This window comes from Vidua chalybeata, chromosome 13, assembly GCF_026979565.1.
Source record: "Vidua chalybeata isolate OUT-0048 chromosome 13, bVidCha1 merged haplotype, whole genome shotgun sequence".
Lineage (NCBI taxonomy): Eukaryota > Metazoa > Chordata > Aves > Passeriformes > Viduidae > Vidua > Vidua chalybeata.
The window spans coordinates 18,067,959-18,094,895 of record NC_071542.1 but is presented as its reverse complement, the minus strand read 5'-3'; the positions used below and the strand labels follow the sequence as shown (position 1 = coordinate 18,094,895).

The following is a 26,937-nucleotide window of genomic DNA, read 5'->3' as shown; positions in this document are numbered from 1 at the left end:
GGCAGGGATGAGCCAGGAACTGCCCTGTGTGCAGCAGCAGCTCCAGCTCTGTGCCAGCTGCAGCCCCTAGTGTTTCTCCTTCCTCCTGTCTTGTGGTTAGCACAGCACGAAGCTCACCTCAGCCTGACCACAACCTGTGCAGCATTCAGTCCTTCAGAGCAAAGCCTTAATGTGCTGCTTCTGGTGGCACTTCCTTGCTCCTCTTTAGGACACAGTTACTCTGAAACAGCAGATTTTTAAAAGGAGGTTTTATTTCCAAATCTCAAAGCTCTTTACAAACAGGAGAAAAAGTGCTGCCTTTCCACGGGCTGCAGCAGCTGCTTTCATATCGTCATCCACACTTGCTCACTTGCAAACTCACTTCCTTCCTGTCACAGACATGTAAACTGGTGGCACAGCCCAAAACACAGACTCACACTCCAGCACTCCAAGCCCAGAGGGTTTTCAGGCACAAAACCCCCTAGGCTTAGTGCAGCCAGGAATTAGACGCAAGTTTAAATGCATGTTTAAAGGAAGATTAAAAAAACAAAAGTGCATGGTGGCAGGATGTACACTGAAGATAGGAGTTGCCATAGAAGGCTGGATGTTTTAGGATGAAACTACTAAATCTATTAGAAAAAATAGTTAAAACCAAGAGTCTCTATCATAGCATTTGCAGCAGTAAAGTTACTGGGTGATACAGAGATTCCACTTAAGTTATAGCTATTTACAAGGCATAATACAAATCTAGTAAGATCTGTTAGTACAGCATATACAGTAATTAGCTGTAGGTTGTAAAATTATTTAATTTGCCCACTTCCTAACAGGTAGAGGGTATTTATCTGTTAGGATTCCTACTGATGGCTATTCAGTAAAATGTCAGACATTTATTCATTAGAATATTGAGTATAATATAAAAATAGACAGTAAATATAAGCACATCCTGTAGGTTTGGCTGTAACAGAGAGAGATGTCTGGGTATTTTTACCAGTGCTTTGCCAGACAAGTATCCACAGAACACACTGCCACAAGAAAACACTGTAGAGAACAAAAGCATTTGTGTATAAATTAGTGGACTGAGCTATCCCATAAGCTGTTGTCATTCTCCTGGATTTCAATGCCAGGCTTTGATTTGCCTGTCCTGAGGTTTAGGATTGGCTTCAGCTTTGGGATATAAACCTGTACCCAGAGTTTGCCCTGGTTTGTGTATACTCCTGTTAGTGTGAACTGGGTTTTCCCCCATCTATCTATTGTTACAGAACTGCATCTTGCAAAAGCCTGCCTGCTCTCTGGAGCTGCTGTCCCTCGACTTCCAGTGCACACCAGGTTCTGACAGCTCACATTCATACCACACAGTGTTCGGTAAACAAAAGTGCACATGCAGAAAAATACATTTAGATAGCAGATAGGCACTGAATTGTCTGTGTTCTTAGCCCTTGTCTAAGTGTGTCTGGAAAGGTGAATATGACCCACAACTCACACTGAACCCGCAACAGCAAATGGCACAGGTCCAGAGTTTGCTTCAGGCTATGTGCCTCCGGGTGGGCTTAGGACATTGGAAACTTCTTGTCTCAAAGCAAAGCTTTTGGCACCTGAGCCCAGAGTGTTTGACCATGTAGAACTTTCCATGTGACAGAATAACAAGTGAACTCTCATACAACATCTGTGTCTGTCTTGAGAGGGGGACTTACTACCAAAACCAAGGCTAGTTTAATCAAAAGAGGCAGAAGCATCAGTTACGGTCACTATCTGTCTTGCTGGCTCCAGGTGGTAGAAACCAGAGTATTTGGAAGCCCAAAGCCAACCTTTCTGTGCTCATACCTGAAGTACATATGCCTAGTCTGAGGAGGCTCAAACGAAACTTTACTGCTGCTTTGGGTGGTGTTTGCAGCCCCCTGCAGACTTGTGGGACCTGGGAAATTAGGAGAAAAAGAAACAGCTGAGCTAAGAACAAAGTGCTGGAAAATGAGAGAAAAGAGTTTAGGTAGCATGTTGCTCCTTAAAACCAGACTGGGAAGATTGCCATTTTCCATGTTTCCAGAGCCTGGCTCAAGCAAAGGAGAAGCCCTCTGGGCTGTCACACAATTCTCCTCAAAGCAGCTATAGGGAATAGGGGAGAGGGCCCAGCTCAGGTATGGGGCAGTAACAGTGCAAAGACATGATTTTGCCACTGCTGTAATGACTGAAGACCACAGGAACTGTGGTGGACAGGGGAGGCTGTGGGAATTGTGCTGGAGCCTTCTGCAATGCCTTCCTCAGACCCTTCCATAGCAATGCATTTTTATTTTCATATACTTAAGCCATTGGGACCAGCCCTGAAGTTTTGTGTGCAAAATGCCTTTCCCTCCCTGTGTGTAAATTAGAGAGATCTGGGCCAAAGCATGGCTCTCAGGCTGGCCAGGACACAGCAGGTAGAGACGTGTTCAGTGGGATCTCATCCAGACCCACTGCCTGATGTGCATGCTCCTGTCAGTTACATCCCAAGATAACACTAAGGAAACACACATCCCCAAAGCTGCTTTGTGACAGCTCTCCTAGGAAGCTCCTGGGGATCTCCTGGACACAACTGGCTATTTGTTCCTAACAATGCTGAGGGAATTCAGAGTTATCAGATAGATATGGTCCTCCATAATAAATGTGTTGTCCTGGTAGAAGACACTTTCACAGGCCAAGTGTAATCTCAATTTCCCTATTAATGAAAGAGGAACAATCAATACTTGCCTAGTAATGATGCTTTGAGACTTTGATGCTTTTAGCACACCTAAAAAAGCCCTGCAGAGCCAGCCTCAAAGTGCCTTCATACAGCTGCTCCAAATCAGGGACACTACTTGGAGTCAGGAATTGACCAGTTTGGTTTGCCTCTGTGTGAGGTCACTTTTTAACTGTGGATGTGGTTTTATGAGTATCTTTGGAGAAGATGAAACAGTTTATCTTTACGTTCCTAGATGTCACCGGGCCAGGTGGTCTGGGAAACCGTGCCAGCAAGCGAACAAACACTGACTACATTTATCCTTAAATGATTTAACTAGGAAAACCAGATAGGTGCCAGTGTAATCGGGTATTTGCTTGCCTGTGAATACAGAGAGACGGGCTTTTGCTAGAATAGCCATTCTGCTCCTTTCAAAAAATCTGGCTTGGTCTGATTACCAGTAATTTTCAAGGCCTGATCCATTGAAAGGACTTTGGACAGAATGCTTGAAGAGCATTCACATTTTTGAAACTGTTCACTGTCCTGTAACCTTCTGCTGTGCTAAGAGGATTAGAACCAGACTGGTATGTACAACATGAAGAAAGAAAGACGCTATAACTGAAAGCTCAATTCTGCCCCACAGACATGGTGTGTGCACAGCAAAACACCATCTTTAAACACTGGCCTAGCAATGGTACAAATCATAAATGCAAATGTTTAGCTTTGATTTTGGGAAAGAAGTCTCTGTGGAGTGTGTCAGGGAGCACTTCTCCTATAAAGAGTCACTAGATCCTTTTGCTTTTCTTTCTGTTTCTGTGTTCCTTCTTTTTTCAATTCTCCAAGACCTTTAATTTCTTGCAAAACTTGTGAAGCTTGCCGAAGCTGTTCTACTGCCTCATTGAGCAATGTCTCTGCCACCACTGGGGGTCCATTCCCCTCCTGGGCCTGTTCCAAACCTTCACGTAAAACCTTCTGCAGAAGCTTTTCTGCTTTTTCCCTTTCATTAGCAACTTTCTCCTCCATTTTAGCTAAGCATTGATGGGAATCCTTTGGGAAACCTTGGCCTGGAAGTGCTCTTTGTTTATTTTTGGAATCAGAGAGCAAGTCTCCCAGAGAAGTACAGCGAAGTTTGAGACCTGAAGTGTTTTCTGTAGAATCTTTCTTCTCAATAGCTGCTTTTACACTCTCCTGGTCTGTTTCTGTAGCTAAGGAAGTCTCTGTCTCTTCTGCTGAAGTTTGCTGTTCCTTCTCAGCTGCGGTCCTCCCATTTCCTTCTTCTGTTTCAGCTGTCGGGGATGTGAACTCTGCTACCTCGCTGGCTGTGATCCCATTCACTGGGGGCTTGGAGCTGCCAGACTCCTGCTCTTCCCAGCCCCCAGCTTCCAGGTCACCATGGCTGGAGTTCTCTGTGGCAAGCATTTTCTCTGACAAAACCTTAGGAGGAACAGGAGGCTTTGAAACATTTGCAGCAGCAGCAATCTCAGCCAGGTTGTCTTTGCTATCGTCTCCTGATGATTCCAAGTCTTCTGTCCTTTTGGGTTCAACGGTTGGTTGGTCCCAAGCTACTTTCAGCTTGTCTGGCACACTCTTAGGAAGTGGAATTGGAGCTTTTGATATAACCCTGTTGCTGACCTCAATGAGGTTCTCCTTGTTCTCCTCACTTGGTGCTTGGGATTCTTCCACGTTCTCCTCTTGACTTCCAGAGTCCTCTTCCTTGGCATTTACACTGTCCTTTGATGTGATGCCTTCCTTAAGCTTCTTATCTGGAGGCAGCGGAGGAGACAGAGGTTTTTTATGTTCCTGGTCAGGAACACTGTTCTCTGCCTCCTGGTTTTCTTTTGTGCCAGTGGGTTTTGTGGGTGGCACAGGGGGCTTTGGAATTTCTTTTTGAGGTGGCTCATTGTCACTTTCACTGATAGTGGAATCAAAGGTTGGTGGTCCATTGTCTACTATATCCAGATCTAGTCGCAGGATACCATCTGATGTACACTTGGCAGCCTGAAAAACAAGAGAGAAAGTTTTCAATTTCTATAATTGATCCTGTGTTTCATCCTTTAACTTCAAGTTTAAGTGCAAAACCCTTGCCACCAGCATGGCAAGCAAGGGGTTGCTGCTTCAATCTGAGAGAGTTGGGGCTTTTCAGCCAGGAAAAGAGAAGGCTTCAGGGAGACCTTAAAGCCCCTTCCAGTGCCTAAAGAGACTTCCAAGAGAGCTGGAGAGGGATTTTTCACAAGCCCATCAAGTGATAGGACAAGGGGGAATGGCCTTAGGGTGAAAGAGGACAGGTTTAGATTAGATATTCAGAAGAAATTCTTCACTATAAGGGTGGTGAGGCCCTGGCACAGGTGACCCAGAGAGGCTGTGGACTCCCCATCCCTGGAGTGTTCAAGGCCAAGCTGGAAGGGGCTCTGAGTAACCTGGTCTAGTGAATGATTCTTTGTCCTTGCAGATGATTTTTAAGGTCCCTTCCAACCCAAAGCAGCCCTTGAGTCCGAGAAAAGTGCAGAACTTATTTTACAACTTCTTTTGAAAAGACAGTATTAAAGCCTGTACCACAATAACCTAATTTCTTGGTTTTCCTGTGGGCGCTAGTGTTAAGCTCTGCCTTTTTATTCTCTGTCCTTGGTAGTGGGATCCCTCTACCCCCTTCATTTACAATATGCCCCCCAAAGGCTCACTTTTCTGCTTTTGAGCTTGTCATAAACCAAGTTGATCTTTAGATTGCTTGGTCAGGGATTGAAATGCTGTTGCCTTCTGATTGCTTCCTCTAACCCGATGTCATCTTGGCCTGACCAGGGCCAAGCCTCAGCTGGTTAAACCTCCTTCAGACCACAGGCTGTGTGCAAATCTCACTAGTAGCAAGGTTTTCCTAAAAAGGATGGACTTAGCAAAGACATTGCAGTGTGTAAGCTCAGTGCCCCACAGGGAGAACCACAGTGACAGTTCCTGTGTGAGGGAACCCAAAACCACACAAAGGCATAGCTGCAGCCAGGGCCAGGCTCCTGCAGTGCAGAGAGTTAAGTTAAAGCCTCTCTCTGCTTTTCCAGCCCAGCACAGAGATGGAGGCAAGCTGCATCCTGGCAGCTTGGCCCTGACCCATCCTCACCTGGCCTGCTTTGAACACTGAAAATCCATGTTCATGCCATTTCCTTCATGAATCTGCAGCCAGAAGCCATGATACACATCTTTCTGCAGGCTCTATCCCCTCATTCCTGCTGCTAAATTCGTAAGTCAGTTTCCCCTGATTTTGGCTGAGGGTGAGACGTCTTAGAGGTATTAACCTCAGGGGTATCTTGTGAAAATAGTGATCTGAGCAGGGAAGAGAGATGTTTTTAGTGCCCAGGGAAGAGCTCCCCACCTTACTGAACCCATATTAGGCAAGAGAATCCACACTTCATTGTTGCTGTGACTTTTGTCATGTTTTCTTCTGCGGTTTTCTGGAGGATGGGAATCTATGATTCATTCTCATGCATTTCTTTGGGAGAGACGCTCTCCCTCCATTTCTATGCAAAGTAAAAAGTCTCAAGGTATCTAATTTTCTGCACAAGGGTCATCTGAATGTTGTGCAGAAACATAAGTCAGAGTCTTGGAAGTCTGAAGAAAGAAGGTTTGATTTAAAAACCTTCCTTGCTTACGATTAATGCTCTGCTAAAATATCAATCTGTCTGTAGAAACTTTTTCATAAATCACAGGAATCAAACATTAGTAAGAACCTCTCCCCTGGAAATGAAATGCAGGTTTGTGTTTTTTTTCTTTTTTTTTTTTTTTTAAAGTGACAGACCCAGAAAATCAGTTAAAAGTAGACAAGTTAGTCTATAAAACTGCCTGGGAGAATAATGTATTCTGTTTCAGACCTAGGGAAGGGCTTGTAAGCTTGAAAGTTCATCTGCTTTCTCTGGTTAGCTTAATGAAAATACAGCTTCTCCCTGTGGACCATGCAGTTCTTCTACCCTTAGACCACTGTGGCTACAAAATTATCTTTGAAAATAAATATAGGCGCTTCAGTCTCTAATGGCTCTGACCAGATGGTGAAACAGCTTATGAGTTATGAAAAGCTAAATATATGGTAAGGTGCTGCAGCAGGTAGAGGTCTATGGGAACCTGGAGCTTCATTAGAGAGGTGCTGGCACAGTCTTTCCTGCAGGAAGTTGTTTCCCTTGTCAGCTTTCTCTAGGCTGTCCATATCTGGAGTTTCCCCCGGGGTTTGGTAGCTGAGTGGAAGGAGCAGCTCTCGGTGATCCCAGCTGGTGGGATGGCTCACTCCAACAGGGTGCACTCACCTCCTTTAGGTGACTTCTGGTGGGTGGCCGACGTCCGTGGGACACCTTCACCCTGTCCCGAGTCACATGGTCCAAGGAAAGGCTCTCATCTACTTTCACCTTTAATGGAGGAAGAGGAGGAAAACAAAAAAGGAAGAGGGTGGTTAATTTCTCAAGATATATCCATATAGTTGTCACTGTCACTATCCATAAAGTTGTCACTGTCACACATGAAATGTTGAAGCATTTCACCTCTAGTCTTTACCTCAGAGCTCAATTACAGCCTGCCTGCAAAGCCCTGCACATATGTGATGGATATTTAAGGTCTCAGAGGTTAGCAATGGCTAAACTTATCTCCACCTAAGAGGCAGGGAAAAAAGGACACAAGGAGCTTTGTCCTCACTGCAGCCTGTGCTTGGACCAACTCCTGCATGTGGCAGAACACAGCACCAAAACTGCTGTTTCCATCTTAGAGGTGAAAGCTCATTAATAACCGTGACCTGACTGTGAACTATATCAGCAGCACTTCGTTACAGCCCTTCCCTTCCACAGCTCTAATGACTGCAGGATGCTGAGGAGAAGGTGTGAGCAGTGACCTGGATTAATTGCAGCTCCAGCTGAATTAACAAATTTATTTCCTGGAATCAGATGAGAAATCCACTGCCTCACACTCCTAAGGAGGGAGGTCCCAGTGCCCTGACAGGTATTTCTGTGCTGGCTCTATGACCATCCACCCACACTGTGATGGCCAAGGGCTGGAGTCTGCTCCCCATGGAGGAGCAGCACCAGTGACCAGGGACACTGAAACATCTGTGTGTCCTTGGTACCACAACTTTGTACAATAGGAAAGCTGGTGAGGGTGAAATAGGGATTTAAAGAGAAAAATGGCTGGTATGGCAGAGTGGTTTTACAGCTCCTTCAGGGGAGAACACATAATCCAAGCCAGCTGAGGGCTTGACCCATTAGCCTGTGCCTGGCCAGTGTGGAAACACTTTATATCTGAGTTTTGATCCTTACTGGAATGACTGAGAATTAGAGACTGGATCTCTCTGTAAGGAGGATAACCCCACATCACAGGGCAGGGAGGTGATCTAAGATCCCACCTTGCTGTGCTGCTGAAGGGTGTGCAGAGTTCACTGCCCACTGTACCCATATGCTTTTGCCCTCTGCTGAATAAAAGCAAAGTCCAACTTCCAAGAGTTTACACCTCTAGCACTGTATCTACATGAGTTAGCCCTTTTCTCAAAACTTTTACTCAGTGCTTTGGTTTCCTTTGCTAATCAGTTTTGCTGATACCCTTGTCCTTCCTTGCCCTGCTCGTTTTTTCTTGTGTCATTCCCATGGTGGTGGTTTTGTTCATTTCCTTTCAGTTACTGAAAGAACTGCAGAAGAGATGCTGCTCCTTTGGTTTAGCTCAGGGCTGATTTACAAACTAAGAGGGAGCAGGGCAAGGTTAACCAGGCTCTAGGTTGTGCAATTTTCATCCTCCCCTCTGTACAGCAGGATGGGAGGAGAATTTGAAAGTGCAGGTGTGCTGGGGCCAGCTGAGAGGCAGGCAGGTTTGGCCAGGGCCATGGAGTAACTTTCCACCAGACTTCTCTCCAGACTGCAGGCGGAATAGCTGGTGGACTGAGTCACTTCAGACTTTTCCAGTCCTGAAGACTGGGCTATGTCCCAACCAAGTACCTCCATTTCCAGGCTGCTTGGTGATGAGGACCATGGCAATGTGAGGAAGATGAGTCTCTCCAGGCTGCATCCCAGCTCTACACAACTCAGCACTGCAGCTGCTTCTCTGCACCAGCTGCTTCCATTGGGAGAGGGAGACTCCCAAAAATCCTCTGATCCCAAGCTCTGAAGGGAAGGAACCTGCCCTACCTTGCATACCACCTTTCTCTTTCCTTGGACCACGGCTGGCATGCAGGAAGGATGGGGAGAACAGGAGTTCAGGCAGGTTCTGCTTTTAGCTAAAGGAGCCATGGATGAGAACAGATACAGAAACACAGGAGTTTGAAAACTGTTTCTCTTACCTCATCAAATACTTTGTTTTTGCCTCTATTGATCCCTTCATTAAGAGCTTTTATCCACGATTCCTTTTCTTCCAAAGTTGGAGCTTGAAATTTGATATCATGAACCTGCAAGAGCAGAGAGAGAATTTTTGGCTGAGCATTCCTTTTCAAGACCAGAGGTACCTCTGGATCACTTCAATTTCTATATAACATGCACTTCTAGCCTGTGTTTAAACTACAGATTCCTTTGTGCTTTGGCATAGCTCCCATGAACAGGATTTTGTTATGCTGGACAGCTTTTTGTTGTAGTTTTATTTTGGTAACTACTAAAGTAGTAAAAACGTAAGTTTCTCCCTTCTGCAAAACACTTGGAATAGCTCTTGGAGCATCAGTGAGTTGTACAGCAAATGGTCACACTGCATAGAGTCAGACTGAAAGTCCAAGTCATACTGGCTGATTCAGATGAAGCAAAATACTTTATCTCCCACTTCCTCCAGAATACCAGGAATGGGAAGGCTGCATGCAGTGGGCTCTGCCTGCTTCCCTGTTCCTGTGGCTCTGCAGAACAGAACTGATACTGGAATGTGGGGCACTGACATTGGCTGCTCTAACCTTGATCCAGCTGGGCACAGACATGATGAGGCATAAGAGCAATGTAAGTGCAAAAATTCACCATATCTTTTTGTTTGCAAATGAAATCCAGCAGTGAACACTGCAGAAAGGCACTCTCTGGGGTCTGAAGAGCTGGTCAATATAGGAGGGAACTGGCAAGAAGTATGGGTCACAAATAAGGAGGGAGGATGGGTGATTGTATCTCCTGTCCTCCAGCCAGCCAGCTATTCCCTTTCTCCAGGACAGCCCCATGGCTTTGCTCAGTGTTTCCAATCTCTTCTTGCCCACAGCAGTGACAATAGGCAGGGTGTTACGTAATTCACTTCTGTTCCCTCTGAGCACCTCACCAGTATTATGTACATTTGCCCCAGAGTACACTCCAGGTGAGAGAAATATCATCTTCACCTTACAGGTGGCTCCATGGCAGACCAGCTGGGATCCAAACAGCTCCATGTGGTGCCCTAACCCACACTGCACAAGCACACAGGAATACTCCTGTGCTAAAGGACACCAGCAACATTGCAAAATGAAGCACTTAAAAGTTAGACACTCCCATTGTTTCCAGGCTGCAGGGATGTCAGCCTGCTATGTGTGCTCCTCCTAGCACCATCCCTAACAACAGGGTGGCACTTCTTACTGAGTTATTCCATCATGTGTTTTATCCTCCTGGGTCAATATGTCTTATTGATTTCACTCTGCTCCAGCCCTGCCCTGAAAACAGAATTACTGATTCCCCTGACAGTCTTTTTTCTTTCCTGCTTATCACTACAGTATCTGGGGGGCTTCATGAATTCCTTTTCAGAGCAACTGAAATTGTCCATCTCTTCCAGGTGGAGAAGTGAGCTACAGAGATGCTTGTTCAAAACACAGCCTCATGGGGGTGTTGCCTGGAACAGTTTTTTGGGGATATTTAACATCCTATAGGTACTCTACACTTTCCCATTGCCTTCAAGAGCAGTTGTAGCCTCAGCCTTTTTGTAAATGAGGCCCCACATTCCAAAATCACAGCAGTGTCTATATAAAACAGGGACTATATTAAATGAGGGGGACAAAGCTAATGGTGACTGACAGTCGAGTGCTCTTAGCAGCTCCCTGTTCATGGCACAACAAAGCAGCAACTGTTCTGGGTCTCAGCAACTTCTGAAGGGACCATCAGAAATTCTGCAGAACTAAAGCCTGATCTCCTTACACCCACTCTTGCTGTTAGAAACCAACTGTTCTTCCTTTCTGTATTTATTTTTCATGCCAATGCTGTGGATTTACATCACAGCTGCCAAGTGCCAGACACTCACAACCATCATGGCAAGCAGGGAGTTAAGGAGTAATTTGGGGAAAGTTTCTTTATTTGATCAGTTTGCACGTAAGGTGACAGGACCACATGCCTTCCTAAGAGTTCAGAGGGGAGGTTAGGGCCTGACCCACAGCCCTCTGGAAAAAGAGCCCTTTGTCTGGGATGCAGAAGAGCCACTCTAACCAGGGAATGTAAGGGAAGGCAAGGCTCCAAAACAGAGCGACGGCCAGATTTTGTTTTAGTCCGAGCTGGCCTGGTTTTGTGTGTGCTTAAAAACTTTTTTGTTTGGAAACGATTTTGCCCCAAAGCTTTGTGATTATAAAAGCTTATGAGAAAGCTCTACTTGTGAGCAGCTGAGCTGCTGCACTGCCTGGCAAAGACCTGGCAGCCTGCACCAGGGTTTAGAAATCTCTGTACATGTTGTTCAGGGGAAGGATTCCTGCCTCACTTCAAGCTTCCTCTTCCAATGCCACTTTCTGTGCCTCATTCCAAATAAAGCCTCCCAGACTGTGACTAAGCACTGGTGTCAGCAATTCTGTGGCAGAGCAGGGAGAACCTCAGGGGGGTGGTTCCTCGTTAATGAGAAGCTGAGATGTCCCTCTGGCATGCAACCCTTTGCCATCAAATGCAGATCCAGTGGATGGTGAAAGGGACTCATGGTGGCAGCAGAAGGGAGCTGGGTGAGGGAGGATGAGCAGCACAGTGGGACCCACAGGGCAGTGTGGGCAATGCCAGCCTTGTGTTGCTGCAGCTCTGCTCCCTGATTGCACAGCTCCCCGGGGCTGTGACACAGAGGTGCAGGTTCCTCCCAGTGCCCAGGTATCTTAGAAATTTTTTTCTCTCCTTTTTATAAGACACCCACAGACACCAAGGCAGAGTCAGGCTGCTGGGGCTCAGAGGCTCATGCTCAGGCTGCTGCCAGCCACAGCCTCTTTGCTGCCTTGCAGTCCCTCATCTGTCTGCATCCATCTGTGGCTCCTGTCCTCGGCCAAGGCACTGGGGAGAAGAAGCTCACCCAAACCAAACCAGGATGGGAGCTCTCTGTAAAGCAGGAAGCTGCAGAGCAGAGACAGAAAGAAGCTGGTCTCAGTCCTGCCTGTCACTGAGACTCTGCGCAGTACTTTGAGACTCCCAGGCTCTCAACAAACAAGGAACAGATGAATTTCTCTTGTCTGTATCGTTACTCATTTGAATATTTACAGATGCCAGCAGATGCATCTAAGGATGGGTACTTCCTACAAAACAATAAGCAGGGTCTGGTCTCCAGCAGGAATTTAAGGCAGAGAGTCGGTGACACCAATATGAGAGGACAGCAGGCAGGGTAACACATTTGCACTCCTTCTTGCTAAGCCAGCTGAGACTGAGTCATGCCATAAACAACAGGCTGGTGTGCCAGGAAAAGCTGTCATGGCCAAACCTAGTGACCATTGTAAGCCATGAATGCAGGCTACACAATTTACTGACAGTTACTCAGAGCACAGCACAGCTCCTGCTGAATCACTGCTGAGACGTCAGGCAGCAGGAGCTCCCACACAGATCACTGTCCGTGACAGCAGCGGGCACCGTCTCCCTCACTGCTCCTTGTCCTCCCTGAGACATCAGTCTTCTCCAGCACTGACAGTCTGATGGCAATGCCAAGCCTGCTTTCCAGGAAAGAGAAGTGTTCCTGGGGTCAGTCTGTTGTACCTGTGCTAAGTCATTTAACAGACCAGCTCTAGGGAGCTTGTAGCTGCAGTTTAAGACTGTTACAAACACTTCTTTGCTCAGCAATTCTGCAGAACTGCTGCAGAGGTAGGTGACACAAACCTGTGCTTGGTCCTTATCTGTTTCAGTGCAAAGCCTGGTAGGGCTGGGCTAAACTGGACTGTGAATTGCCTGTGAACTGCTGGGGGGGATGTATTCCCTTCTGCTAACTTTTGGTACAGGGTGGTCACCTTCAGCAGAAGCTGCAGCAGAGTTAGGTCAGTAACATCTTAAATTACCATGAGTGCAGCAGAGTCTATCTGCCAGATGGGAGGTCACTTCTTGCCTTCTTCTACATGATTTTGTCAGGTTATGTATCATGAAGGGGAAAGGAGAAGACAAGGGACTCCCTGCCTATGACAGGGAGGTTGGAACTAAGTGATCTTCAAGGTCCCTTTCAACCCAAACCATTCCATGTTTCTATGAGATGATTGTCAGAGGATTCTGGTGGTTTTCTGTAGCTGAACCAAGAGCAACATCATCCCTGGGAATAATGCAGCATCTCAGCCAGACTGGCAGACCCCACGAGCAGACTCCCCCAAACCTCACTGCATTCTACTGCAGCTTCCAGGCTGGGCCCCTGGTGAAGGCAGTTCCAGGTACCTCAAAAATGGATGGAGGGAAAAATAAGCAATGGAAGTTTCCACCCCTGACCACAGGTGTGAGGATGCCTGAAGAGCTGCAGGACTTGCTGGTGGACTCTTTCCTTACTACCACCCTCTTCCCAATTTTAATACTTCCCTGCAGCTGAAGCTTTTCAGATCCACTCAGAACACCAGACTTGTGTCAATCTTGGTAATTTTCAGAGTTTACACCAAGCATCATTTACACTGCTTTTCTGCATTGTGAGTAGTACATTTTAAAGTCTCCAGGCCAAGGCTACTGCCCTTTCCTAGAAGTCCAGTTCTCTGCATCCAAAAGTTTTCCCTTAATTGCTGTGGATGGAATGAAGCATTTGAGATTTCTAAGCAGAACAGGGTTTTTGCACACTGTCAGCTTCCTTCACTGAAGAATTGAAGCTCAGGGGGCAGTGCTTTCTTTCAGTTCCATACCAGTGCAGGTGTGTGACATGCTCATATTGTCACAGCTTAACAAAAATGTCATCCTTGTCAACAGGCCAAGCAGAATCTGGGTACATTCATCAACGACCAGTGTTTAGCAGGACTACTTATTTATTCAGGTGCAACTTCAGCTGCAGAGTAGTTTTAACTGACTGATTCATCTCTGCTCAAAAATATCCCATCCAAGATTTAAACTGGGATTCCCCTGCAACTAAACTGGGTTCCCTGTATTCAAGATTTGTGCACTGAAAGAGAAATGGCCTTTCCTAGCTTGTTGCTAAGTCCCTCAAACTCTTTCCTCAGCATTATGCTCAGGAGAGAGGGTGAAAAGAAAAAAACCCTAGCAAGATGTGGCAGGGCTTGGCAAGCTAGCTCACAGGGTGATTTTAAACTGTGGATGGCAGCAAGCCTCCCAAATGGAAAATGTTTAACTGATATATATCGCCACAGCTGTGATTTCAAAACAGAAGAAGGACAGTTGTGTACGTTGGCCTCCTAATTGAAGCCTGTGCTAACATCTGCCAAAGTATGTTGTGTGTCAACACCCTCACCAGATTCCCAGCCAAAAGAAGGGTGGGAGGAGAGCCACAAACAGGGAACTTTTCATTTATAAAAGCCCTTCCTTTCACCAAAAGAGCCTTATAAAAAGTAGCCTCTATCTAGGTCTCCATTGAATCAGTGGCATGAAAAACAGGGTAGCTGTAAACTTGCCAGCATGCCAAAAGGATGAAGTTACCCTTTTGGGCACAGTTTGGGCATATTTTTCTCATAGCAAGAAATGAAAGGTTTAAAAACAGGTCTCACACCCTGCATTGATTCATGGAGCAGTGCAGAGACATATGCAGCTATTACACAATTCTCTCAGTAACATACTGGCAGATAATACCTGTTCCTACCACACTGCCCATCTCTGAGCACACAGGGTATTATTGGCCTCCCTGGGAATAGGTGTACACTTAGAATCACAGAATCCTAGAATCATTTGGGTTGGAAGAGAAAAAACATCTGGTTCCAGCCCTCCTGCTATGGACATGGACACCTTCCATTATTCCAAGTTGCTCCAAGCCCTGTCCAACCTGGTCTTGGACTCTTCCAGGGATGAGGCAGCCACAGCTGCTCTCAGCAGCCTGTGCCAGGGCCTCACCACCCTTGCAGGAAAGAATTCCTTCCTAATGTGTTCTGGGCTCCAGCGCTCTGCTGGAGCTCACTAGCCCAGGGTTCTGGGGCAGGAAAGTCCTTGTTTTGTTGTTTTGAATGAAGTTTAGCACAATGGTGCTCTGAACTCAGCTGGGGTCTTATTATATGAATAAACACTAAGTGACTGGAGTGAAGGAATAAGCAACAGTGACAACAAGGACTAAACAATCCATTTATTTAAACAAAATGGGGGAATGCAGCAAGTTTGTGTTTGTGCCTGTTCATGTTCTTATGGAAATTAATGTGTTTTGTCCCTCAAAACTTCTCAGATTTGCACGGGGAGATTTAGTAAGAACTCTAAGGCCAAAAAATAAATCACATTGAAATTAGAAGGCTAAGTGTGATACCCCAAAGTAACAATTAAGAATTCTAGCCCATAAAGATGCTGAAATGGATAGCGTGCAAGTAGGAGCTAAGGAGAACATTGAAAGATGTGTAGTGATCATGAATATAGATAGGAAGTAAAGCAGGATGTCTTTGCATACACACAGTGCTCAGATGGATGTATAGTCTCTTTGCAATGCCAGTCTGGTTTTTAGCTTCTGGATCTAACCAGATGCTGTGCAGGAAGCTACAGATGTAGGGTTTCATGAATTCTGCAAAACAAATCTTTTCTCCTAGGAAGTGTATGGCTGCAAGTAAATTTGCACTGGAGTTTCTCAGATCAATGGTTCTAACTCCAGGAACTGTCTCAGTACATGGATTGGAATGATTGATTTCACTGGACTTGGGCAAAGCTGCAGCATCCACAGGTGCTTAGAGGACATGGAGGAACCATAGGGAATGATCTAAGAAGTACCACTTCTTAGGGAGTACTGGAAGAAAGAAAATGCTAAGGCAGGAAAAAAAAATCAAGAGGAAAAGGCTGAGCCACAGGAAGACCTTTTCCCCACAACAGGAAAGAAATCTACATGACAGTGGCTTTCATTCTTACACACTGTACAGCTTTCACAGCTACAGGTCATTTCTCCCAGCTGCCAAGGAGCTCAGTCTCAGAGCTTTTCATCTGCTCTGGGCACAGCTGGCTGGAACTCACTTTGGAGCTAGCAAACTCGAGGGTGATGAGAAAGGCAATCCTACCTTCTTACCCGGGGAGCGGATTAAAATGAAACGATTTTTCCTTTTTAGTAGTGCACGCAGCTCCTGGCACTTGTCATAACTCTCCAGTTCCACTGTTTCTATGCACTTCTGTTCATCCTGCAGAGAGGGAATGAAACATTTTTATGAATAGGAGGCATTGAAATCAATCACAGATCATCAAATTCTGCATTTCTTCCCTTTGCAACTGTCTAAGAGCTCTTCTGCCTTAAAAATAACCTGCATGCAGCCAGAAAGCCCCATAAATCAGGCTGGCATCTCATTAAGAAAACACCCTGGTCTTTAAGCTACAGGCCTAGTGGTCCACAGTGGCTGAGCAAATAACAGGCTGGGAACAGTAACACCAGCTTCTGTCATTGCTGTTGGCCTCATCCAGGGATCTGCAGCCAGAAGTGACACTACCTCCATCCCACAATGAAAGGAGGAGATGTAATTCTGCTTCTTCACAGGGAAGGTGACACAAGCATCACGATGGTCCAAGCAGTCCCCTCAGGAAGCCTGAGCCAGAGCAGGGATAAGAGGGGAGCCCTGTTGGCACACTGAGCTGGGGCAAACTGGTCCTCACATCACAAAGGCCAGCAGGAGCTACGTGTGATGGACACAGTCCTCTTGCAGCCACACTCCGAGCTGTCAAAACGCTTAGTATTGGAAATACAGCCCCGTACAGCCAGCAAAACTGTCTGGGCCAGCATCTCAGTGGGGAATATTTATCTCTGGAGTATCTCCACTGATGACTGCCGGCCGCGATCTTGGCTCATTTCTCCCAGTAACATAACTAAAATTCCACACGTGGTGCATGGCTCAGTTCAGCTGCAGAGCACCATCCCTAATAGGAATTGCAGCGTAACACTGGGCAAATAATATTCTTCATGTCTCAGTAGCCCAGCAGAGACCAAAGCTCCCTTTTGCTAAGCACAAATGAGCAGTGAGAATCTCAGAGCAGTTCTTGCCAGTGAAGTGCTACAGTCAGCATGGCTCATGAACCTCTCTCGTACCATCCTGAATTAAAATTGCTGGCCATAACTACCCCCAGCTCAGGCTCTGCTCCCAAGGCAGCTCCTTGTGCCCGTATGAGTTTGTATTTAGCAATTCCTGTAGTGGAGAAGGGGGTGTGGGATGAGGAAACATGTCATAGCCAGGAAGCTGCTGCGTGGCTGGAGGCAGGGAATGGAGAGTTCAGAGGGAAGTGGGCTGCGGGGAATTTCCTCCCTTTACCACTTGACATTTAAGTCGCTGTGCAGAACTCAGCCTGCGTTTCAGTTTTTTTAACCCTCCTATCTGGGGATGGGGGCCCGGCAGAGCTGATGCCAATACACAGAGCAAGTCCTGAGCCACCAAGGGACGTCTGGATCTAATTTAGGTTTATTATTTTAATGACATTACTGTTTATTTCATTTAACACTGAGTAGGTGAATGTGAACTGGGAAAATGCGTACTAGGAGTAGGAGATTAATCCTGCCCAAACCTAAAACCCAGCCGATAAAATCCTGCTGACGCTACCGGGCCCTTTGAAGGCTCCTGCTGCAATCCTGGTATCGCAATGTCACTGCAAAAGGACAGGGATGGAAATAATAACCCCTCCGCGGCCAACAAATGACAGAGAAGGGTGAGGTCAGGAATACATGCCTCGGGGATGGGTGATCTCATCCTGGCCTTCGGAGGACGACCGCCCACGTTACAGCCCTGCCGCACGGCCGGTGCAGCTCCCAGCTCCTTCCCTGGGCTCAGGATGCAGAGGGCTCCAGCAGCACTCTGAGCAGAGACCAACCCCAAGCCTCCTGCCCACCCTCCCTGCTCTCAAGAGCAGCTCTGTCCCCAGCAGAGCCCCGGTCACCCTCTTTGTCCATGCCACCCGTCCTGCCTCTTGGACAGGAACTCTTCCCTGTGCAAGCTGTGCTCCACTTCCTAAGGGCTGTGGAACACTAAGCTGGGGAACAAGGGGACTTGGCACGGTGGAGAGTTGTGGTTTTGCTGTGAGATTGCCTCTTGCCTTCCAGCTGCCTGTCTTTTCCCTGGGGAGGCTTTGGGGACTGTGACCTGGCCAGAGAACAAGGGCAGAGAGGATGTGGACATGCAGGACACTGTCTCCCAGAGACACCTTGACTGTTCAAGCTATGGCTCCTTCATCTCAGGGACCTGAACTTTTCAAGTGAGTTATCCTCTTCAGGGAAAGCAGGGAAGAAAGCAGACAGAGAAATATAAAAACTCCATGTATGAGGCAAAGGAAAAGCATCTGAGTTCAGGGAGCACCAGAATGGGGCTTTTGTCTGTGTTTTACCCTTGGCAAGCAGCCATCCCCACTCTGTGAGCCTACCTGGGTCACAAAGAGATCCTTTATGTCTATCCTGCAACACTAAGATACAGAAAAAAGATCCAACCCTGACGCAGGTCCCCAGGTCCCTTCAGCTTCCTGGGACCTGGAGGACACTCAGCACCATGAGTGACAAGGTCACTTAGAGAGTCCTGCCCTGACACATGTTCTGGACAAGCTCAATCCTGGTACAGAACCCTTACATTCATGATTTAATGCAGAAAAACTATTCCATTAACACTCCATGGAGCACATCCTGTGACAAACATATCTATGTCTATTGGCTTGGCCCTTAAGGAGAAAGTTACTGAACACCTGGACATATTAATGCATGTGCTTAACCAAAGAATGAAAAGTTTATAAAAAGGTGGGGGGAAAAGATTCCCTGAAATTTTTATTTATATGAAGGCATAATTCCCAGCAAAAACCTCCTCACTGACACATACTCAGGGGCTGAGACCCTCCATTCAGTGTAAAATGTCTAGACCTGAAATAATAATTTATTTCTCTATTTAAGGCTCTCAAAGTGTTTTAACAAATCAGTTTTGGGTATACCTTGCTATCACTTTACCAGGGCAAAATGCAGATGTTACGTGTCCATTTGTTGAACGCCAAATGGATCCTCTGGTCTCTAGAATCTAGTAGGATTTTTCCCTGTCAAATAATACACTTACAAAGAAACCCTAAAACCACAAGAAAATAGGTCTAAGCACTAGCTGCACTGTTTAGGGGGTAAAAAAAGTCCAAACTCAAGACTGATGCTTTCTAATCCATGAAGTGATAAACTCTGTAGGTTTTTTTATTCTTGCAAGAATATGCAGAGATAAGAAGACAAGAAACCCCACTAGAAAATAACCCACTTGGTTCTATGCAGACCTGCACAGCAGTTTCTTGGGATCCGAGCACCCTGTACTTGCATCAGTGCCTCCTTTCCTGACATTTGGGTGTGGAATATACAAACATCTTGCTTAATTGCATCTTCATTTAGGTGAGGGTACAGATGCAGGGTGCTGTAAATGCAGGCACAGGAGAGAACAAGAAATCCATCTCCCTTCATTCCCCATCCGCTGAAAGAAACCTGAAGCCGTGTGGGATGACTTTCACCCCATCTGCTCCAGGTAACACAATAGGCATTTGCCATTTGCCTTCAGGAGGTGGCTCTGCTTTTAACCAAACCCAAAGCCTGACTAGCAGATGCAACTTGGGGAACACGTTCCCAGGGCAGGTCAAGAGCACATTCCTGGAGATTGCTACTGATAATGATATATGGTATTTGTGTGCTGCTCAGACTGTACTTTCCAGCAACACTGTACAATGTTCTTGTCTCTATCTCGTGTTGGCCGTCCCCTCTGCTCTTGTTTTGCACCTAAACCTCAGCTACAAGTGCAGCCAGGCTCATGCAACTGCATCAACAAAGTGGCCTGCATAGGAAACAACTGCTAAAGGCAACATTAGCAGCCCTTTGTGAAGGGGTGGACACGGGAGGGACTGAGAAAAGCACACTGAGTCCAAGGCACTGCTCAGTTCCTGGAAATCTGATGGGCTCAGACCAGCTGAAATGCTCAGCCTCTAAATAAAATGCTCAGCCTCCTGCCTGCCCACATGGAAGCTAACCCCCATTTAACCCATCCAAGTCTAATTCAGCATACATATGGAGAGATGCCTCTTATTCCTGTTGCCTGAGGTTTTATCTCCTTTCCTTGTCAGCAAGTACTGAACAATCCCATTTGTAAATGTTTCAGCCTGAGGAAGGTCTGGAATGTTGTGTCCTTCTCCAGGGTCACACAGAGCAGATATGTGGAGAAGGTCCAGTGGGAAAAATGGCACCTTGAACTCCAGAAATGCAAACCACCATAGCACACTGCACCACAGACTCTGCCTAGACATCAACCCTTCCCATCTCAAAAACTTAGTTCCCCATTTGTAAGATAGAGACAGCCACACTGCCCTGACTACATTAAAGGAAGATAAATACAGTAATAAACATGAACTGCCTCAATTCTGTTGCAACAAGACCCCTCCTGAGTGCAGAAAATTGCCATTTCCTTTGGTTTCCCTGTAGTAAGTCTGCACAATCACATGTTACCCTATTGTGCTACCAGATAATTTTGCAGCAATTTCCTCTCCTAAGACATTTGACTTCACTGTAAGCCAGTTTAATAGCCTATAGATATTAACATGATCCCTTATTTACAATAATGGGACCTTGCAGCTACTGTAGCTTACAGATGCAATTTATTACAGGATGTTACCACAATCTGCAGGCTACCAGAAACATTATGCCTGGTTGTTACAAATGCCATTTTCCTTCTTGAGACAATAAAATAACCCTTTAAATGATTGGGATTTTTTCCTTCTTCTGAATGTCTGTGAAAATTAATCTTACTTTAAAAGCCTCCTTTTCCCTTGTGGTAATGAGAGCCTCCATGTATCTTGTTTTTAAAGGCATGCCCTTTAAAAAAAACCTACGTCATGTTTATGGATTTTAAATCTTTGAGTTCCTGAAGCTTCAGCTGTAGTCAACAGGTGTCCAGGGCACTGGGAAATGATCTACAGAGAGTCAACAGTTTGCAGGACCAGGCTGCATCCCTCTGGGTAAGAGAACCCCCACCTTGCTTTTCCTGCCTTCTGAACTGCTCATCACCTGACATTGATTTCTCCTGTCATTTTTCTTGCACTCTTCATGACATTTCACAGCTAAGAACAAATGACACCAGAAAGCTTTGGGATTTGGGAAGAGCAGGAGTGTTCAGCATAAGGGAAGAGGTAGTACCCTTTAACCTAAATTGTTTATAACAAATCTTCTTTATTAGGCAAGAGTATGTTTTTAAAAAAGAGAACTGAACTCACTGTCAGTCCTGTTGTTCCTGAAACCACCGCAGCAATGCAGCTGCTGAAACATTTCCCCATTCTTCTTCCCTTGACACACTGCACATGAAGCTTTACATGATTTTGCTTTTATATCATCCTGATGCCCCAGATCTTCTTGGGCCAGACACCTCACAGGCACGTGGTCCTTGTTCAGACCACAGTACCCCACCCTGCTTCACACACAGGCCAGCACAGGGCTCAGACCTACCCACCCCTCACCTCAAACCTCTCTTGGTGTAGCTTATGCTCTGCACTGTCATTTCTAACTTTTGGGGCAAACTCTGCTCTTGCAGAAGCTGCCTCCAGCCCAAGAACAAGGGCTTGACTCAGGACAGAGCCACCTTTGCATCCTGGCAGGACCAGCCCTGCACTTTTCATTCTTCTTGCCTGAAAATGCAGGACAGATTTGGCTTGGCTCTTACTCCTCATTTGTCTGGAAGCAGCTCTAAGTGTGGCCATGAACTTAAGGCATGCAATTTATCTAGGGAAGTCCAGGATGAGGCTCCCAGGGGTCCTTTACTCAGAACTGGCTCAAGTAAAGGGAAAAGATGAGCCAAATCCAGACTGTCCATGCTTAAGGAGGACAGCAAGCACTCACAACCTCACTCTGCATCCTTCAGTGGCTAAAAGAAACTCTGAAGAGTCTGGCTGGCAACAATCTGAGCTGCCTGAGGGGTGCCAAAGAGCTGCAGGGTTGCCTGCCATCCTCTCAAGCGGCAGGTGGGAAGTCAGCCTGCTACAATCACTTTTATCCTTCAAAAGCCAAAACCTCATTGCACATATCCTGCTTCCGCCCAAAGCTTTATACTGTTCACCTTCTCACAGGATGTCCTGCCCCCCATTTTTTTATTTTGGCAATGGCTCTGTCAAAATATTCAATGGCTAAAATATTTATAATAAGTAATATATTTAAAACGCAGCTGCCGTCTCTTTTACAGAGTTTACCCTTCCTGGAGATATCTGGAGAAGCCCTTTTGGAAGGAATGGGCTGGAGAGAAGAGTAAAAAACACAGGGACATGCATGTGTCCCCAGGGGCCTGCTCCTGCCCCTCATTCAAGGCCATTAGCTGAGACCATACCTCATCCTCGTAGACCACGAGCTGTGTTTTCCGTAGCTGGACGTAACGATCCTTCCACAGTCCCAGGAGCCCCCCGCTGCTTTTTTTAATCCAGCCATATTTCTCTGCAGTTGGAGCACACTTTGGTTTCTCTGAGACTTCCTCCTTTGTATCCTGCAAGGACAGAAGGCATAAGGAGTTTCCATCATCAGAAAACCAGCCCAGAGAAGATTTTGGCACCCACCAAATGTGGTCCCTCCCCACCACATCACAACGGGAGATTGACATCTTCCAGAGGAAAACTCAACCAGCTCCCACAGGACTGGGAAGTGGGCACAGACCCCAGCCGTCCCTGGAGACACTGCTGGGATGGCAACAAGTCCACCTTGCTCCTCTGCTCCCCCAGGGGCTCTGCTTCTCTCTGGGGAGGTACTCCTTGCTCACTCATGCACCAAGTGCACCTTGAAAAGGAGCAGCCTCCTCTCCTCTTTGCTCCTCCAGCTTTCTGATGAATCTCAGCACAATGGATTCTGCTTGCATCAGTAGCAACACTCATATTTTAGTCCAAGGCCACTTCTGCAAGCTTCTCTTCTAGGCATCTATGCTTGGTCACCATCCCCAAACCAACTCCTGTTGGCAAATCCACAGCATGAGGGACAGGACATCACCACATCCACAATAAAATGTTCCCAGCAGGTTAAAGATGAAAACTTTCCTCCTCTTCAGTGCACTGCAAGAACCTTTGCAAAGGCAGGATCCCTGAACCCCTCCCTTGGAGCACCTTGCAGCTCCCCACACCCCACGGACCCCTCAATAAGCCTCTTTTCATGGAGCAAGGCAAGGAGAATCCCCTGCTGAGCCAAATCCCCTTACACAATCACCTCACCAACCTTGTGATTTGTCAGGAGAGGCCAAGCCCAAATCCTCCAACCTCCTCCCAGGGACCCCACTGTCCCCCAGACTCAGATTTCTCCATGTCCCCACCTGTAATAGCAGCAATCCTGCTGCAGAGAACTAACACACAAAAAAGAGGGTGTGTGACAAGAGAGCCCCAAACATCCCAAAATGGCCCTCACTGCACAAACTGTATCAGCTGGAGCTCAGACATCTTGTTTCATAACATGAGAAAATCCCAAGTGCATGGAACAGAGTCAGAGCTGGACACTCCCACAGCCAGGACAGAGCAAGTGTGTATGGACAAGCTTCTAAAATTTGGAGGAGAGCCTTGCTAACAAATCTGTTTTCATGCACCAGACTCCCACTGAACACACCCTTGGATAGCAGCTTCCATCAGGATAAGCTCTTATTCCAAAGAGGGAGCTCGCACCCATAAGAAGAAGAAAAACAGCTTAAACACCCCAAGCACCCACATTTATTCTGAACTCCACTAAGATCTGGAAGGGGCTGGGCTTTGCCAGTAGGCTCGGGTGCAGACCGGGAACAAGAAACTCAAATAAACTGTTTCACCTAAAAGAAAATTGGGCTGAAACCTCTAACAACCTCGGTGCCTTTTGTAGAAGTTATTTCAGTTATACTGAACTGCATCTGAAATGGCCACAATACAGGATGACTGAGCATCAAAAAGTTTTCCGGGAAATGGAGGAACTACACAGGGTGTTTTTTTTTTTAAACTTGACTTTTTAGGTTGCCAGGAAGTTGTATTCAGTTGAGATCTGCGACTTCAGCAAACATCAATTCCTGCACAAATACAGACCTGCAGGTTTCCTGATTGAGAACCCTTTTGATGTCATTTTTAGATAATTGGGCATGGACTTTAACCTCCCTTGTAGCACTTGTGCATGGATGTAGCTGTGTGAAGAGTTTATTCAAGTGAGTCCAGACCAACAACTGCTAAAATGTTTTCACTCTTTAAAGTTTTTTTTTTTTTTTGCTTGGCAGGTGAATTTTTGCTGTTTTTTTTTTTTTTTCCCACCTGGCAGAAAGGCTGAAGTCACATGGTAAATACATCTATCCATGCTCTGCTCTGCAGAGCAAAAACTACACTGGTTTTAAAATAAAAGTACTCTCTGTGAAGACACAGCACCTAACATCTACCTCTGAAAAACAACCTGCCCCAGCAGAGCTGGGGCTCATGTTGAAACCTCTGTACAAGGCACAGCGGGGGCAGAGCTGGTTTGGGGTCTGGCTCTCCAGCCTTTCAGGGACTGCACCTCACCTCCTTGGCATTGCAGGCTTGCCTTGGAGCTCCCCAGATCACTCAGGAGCCCTCCTTGGAACCCCTGCCTGAAAGGAGCCATGCATGGGGTAACTCTCCATACCAGGCAGGACTTCCTGCTGTGCCAGCACCTGGGAGCATCCACACAGAGGATCCATGACTCCAAGCCCCACCTGAGCAGCCCAGGAGAGGGAAGGTGAGGGAAGCTGCAATGAGATGGAGAGTGCTGGTCTCAGCAAGTGACAACAGCCACAAGCAGAGGGCTCTGCCCTTGCACTGCACAGGAGTCACCTGAGCCTGAGCTGCCTTCTCCAGTCCCTGCTACAAGGCAGATGTGAGGGGTGAGATCCAGCACTCAAAGGGATGCTGAGCTGCTGGGCTCTGGGTCAGCAACTTCCCCTTCACAGGTACCCCGCATATCCCACAACGGGGGCAGGTGCTGTAATCCCTCACCTGCTGCTTAAGGACATAAAAGACCCAGATGATTCAACTGCAAACTTTGCTCCTGCAAAAGCAAGAAGAGTCTCAGAGATGGTGCCTGACATTTTTGCAGATTATTTTTATGCCAGCCTTGCCCCAAATTGGCAAGGGGAGGTTGGCCAGGGAAGGGCATCGGCAGCAGGGCATTGTGTCCATCCTGTGTCCCCTGCCTGCAATTCCACAATTAAAATGGAAGCATGACACAAAGACATGAGTTGCTGTTGTTAACTCAGCTACATAGGAGCATTCTACAAGAAATATTCAGATATCCTTCCTGGGATTTTCTTGGGCTGGATTAATTCTTGTGGTAATTCCATGAGAAGAAGCCCCCTGACATCAGCCAGGTGAGCCAGTGTAAATGAAGGAAGAACCAGGTTATCCCAATGCCAGCTCAGGCCAAAGGCATCACTCCCAAAACCAATCCATAAGAGCCATTTTTGCATTTTCTATCATGGTGGCATTATAAGTGAAACACAAGTTCCACTCCTTCAGCTTGGTTTAGCCTCACGTTTTGCAGCTCAGCAGAGAACCCAAATCAGATAAGATGGCTTTTTATTTAACAACTAGGCAGTTTTTTCTCCCCTCCCCTGCCCTGTATTTTCTGGGGCCACAAACCCACATAGTCTTCATGTCTTCCAACTAAACAAACCCCCAAGAGTTGAATCACAGTGGTGCTTTTAAAGTTACACAGAGCACAGAAGTGCCTTAGCCAGTTACATCAACTTCATTTCAATCAAGCATCTCACTTATCACACACTCCCTTCTACCAAGGTGCTGATGAACAACTCCCAGGAGAAAACCTGCATCCCCACACATCCACTCTTTTTCTCCCTTTCCACGTTATCTCCCAAACCTTGCTGTTAGCACTTCCACTTCTGCCCAGAGAACAGAACAGATTTTTCCACTGGAAACAAACTGCTCAGATCCACGTGGAACCTGGGGAACTGCCTCTGACACCCCTTCTACAAGCAATCCTTGGAGGATTCATGTATCACTACAGAAGAGAAGCCTGTGAGATGGCCAGCCAATGCTGGGGTAAGTGTGAAGCCCCTTTGGCCGGTGGCTGCCAGCTGGAAGCAGTTTCTCTGCTGTGGATTAATTTCATGGATGCCAGCGGATAATAACAACTCTCAGTCACTACCAACTTGGGCTGCTTTGCCGTCTCCCTGCTGTTTTAAAAGAGTTTTCATTCTTGCCACAGAATGTTGAGAGCTGAAATAAGGGGGTGTGAGGGGGGAGAGACAAGCCACAGCTACAGGGATCGCATGTACCAGACAGAGCCTGAAGTCCTCCGGCAGTCCGTCCTACCGGGAGCTTTCTTTGTGCATGAGCAGCAAAACCTCATCCAAGGAAAGGAAGCAGGAATAATTGCGTGGCCAGACGAGGGGAGAAAGCGACCTGTTTAACTTGCCAACAAATCTGTGGCATCTTAATCAATCCTCACAGGGATGGATTATTGGGGTGTCTGATCCCGTGGACATGAAAACCGTGTTCAGAAGAAGCACTGAACCGCCCTTCTCCGAGTTAAACCCGTCCCAAACAGAAAGGAGGAGCAGAACAGAAGCGAAGAAGGCTGGAGGTGCGTAGACATGTCCAAGCTGGCGATTCGATCCAGGCCGGGCTCCAGCAGGGCAGGACAACACCCCAGCGGGAGTCACTCGGGATGGCCCGAGCACGCGTGGAACCAGCCCGGCTGTGCCAGCGCCGGCCGAGCCCGGCAGCCCCTCCCGGCCGGCTCCAGCATCCCGAGGGCTGCGGGGATGCGCTGCCGAGGCTCTGCCCGAGCCGCTCCGGGGGCTGCCGGGGATGGGGAACCCCCCGCCCCGCGGTCTCCTTCGCCGTCCCCCGGGGCAGCGGGGCCGGGATGTCCCAGCGCCGGCGAACAGCCGAAAACACCCCGAAGTGCGGTCCCCCTGCCCTGGCAGGCGCTCCTCCCGCCCGGCCCGGGGATCCCCCCTCCCTGTCCCGGGGTCACCCCCGCTCCCCGTCCCGCTCCCGGCCGGACTCACTTGCTCCATGGCTCCTCGCCGCCCGCTCAGGGGCTCGGCCGCCGCCCCGCTGCCCCGCTGGGCTCCGGGCGGACGGTCATGCCGGGCGGGCCGGGGG

The 26,937-nt window shown here is 47.3% G+C and overlaps 1 protein-coding gene across 1 annotated transcript; it reads right to left on the bottom strand.

Moving 5' to 3' along the window:
* Window positions 1–233: 233 nt before the first annotated feature.
* Window positions 234–26,937, bottom strand: PLEKHO2 (pleckstrin homology domain containing O2). Its single transcript, XM_053954966.1, has 6 exons — window positions 26,841–26,937; window positions 22,197–22,349; window positions 15,918–16,034; window positions 8,955–9,059; window positions 6,949–7,047; window positions 234–4,666 (listed from the first exon to the last, which is right to left on the bottom strand). The coding sequence occupies exons 1-6, from the start codon at window positions 26,847–26,849 to the stop codon at window positions 3,425–3,427; spliced, it is 1,725 nt and encodes a 574-aa protein (XP_053810941.1). The 5' UTR covers window positions 26,850–26,937; the 3' UTR covers window positions 234–3,424.